The sequence below is a fragment of the Sapajus apella genome, unplaced genomic scaffold (assembly GCF_009761245.1).
Source record: "Sapajus apella isolate SASKATOON/1434 unplaced genomic scaffold, GSC_monkey_1.0 scaffold11936, whole genome shotgun sequence".
Taxonomy (NCBI): Eukaryota; Metazoa; Chordata; class Mammalia; order Primates; family Cebidae; genus Sapajus; species Sapajus apella.
The window spans coordinates 283-1,144 of record NW_022448857.1 but is presented as its reverse complement, the minus strand read 5'-3'; the positions used below and the strand labels follow the sequence as shown (position 1 = coordinate 1,144).

At 54.5% G+C, this 862-nt stretch overlaps 1 protein-coding gene across 1 annotated transcript; it reads left to right on the top strand.

Annotated features, from left to right (window-relative positions):
* Positions 1 to 101: 101 nt before the first annotated feature.
* Positions 102 to 608, top strand: LOC116548425 (cytochrome c oxidase subunit 8A, mitochondrial-like; the record flags this gene model as incomplete). The annotated part of the gene is made up of 1 exon (XM_032273888.1): positions 102 to 608. A coding segment is annotated over one exon (264 nt), but the record flags the coding sequence as incomplete, so codon positions are not given.
* Between the last annotated feature and the right edge of the window lie 254 nt (positions 609 to 862).

Genomic DNA, 862 nt, shown 5'->3' with positions numbered 1-862 from the left:
AACAAATTTGTGGCTACCTGGGGGAAGTGGAATGGGAAACCTGTTGGGAATAAAGGTTTTTCTTAGAAAAAAAAAAAAAATGGCTGGCGCAGCCGTTTTGACTCCCTGACCTTGGCCTTCGGCTGGCGGCTGTCTGCGGTGCACTCCGCACCTTCACGTCCGTCCTGACACCGCTGCTGCTGCGGGGCCTGACAGGCTCGGCCCGGCGGCTTCCGGTGCCGCACGCCCGGGTCCATTCGCTGCCGCCGGAGCAGAAGCTTGGGGTCCTGGAATTGGCCATCGGGCTTACCTCCTGCATGGTGACCTTCCTCCTGCCTGCAGGCTGGATCCTGTTATACCTGGAGAGCTACAAGAAGCAGGGGTGAAGGGGGCCGTTCTGGCCCTCACACGGCGACCTGACCAGCACCACCAGCCCATCCTGGTCACGTTCCTGCATTCCTGGCCGGCCTCCCCTGGATCATGTCGTTCAATTCCAGTCACCTCTTATGCAATCATGGCCTCTCGATGTCTCCACGGTGACCTCCTGGGACCACAAATACTGACCCTGCTTGGTGGGGTCCCCGTTGTAACAATAAAATCTATTTAAACCTTAAAAAAAAAAAAAAAAAGAAAAGAAAAGGAAAACAAGTAGCTGGGATTACACGTGCCCACCACCACACCTGACTAATTTTTGTATTTGCAGTACACATGGGGTGTCTCCATGTTAGCCAGGCTGGTCTTGAATGCCTGACCTCAGATGATCCACAGACCTTGGCCTCCCAAAGTGCTGGGATTACAGGTGTGAGCCACTGTGCCCAGCCTAACAAGTGACTCCTGGGTTCAAGTGATTCTCCTGCCTCAGCCTCCTGAGTAACTGGGATTG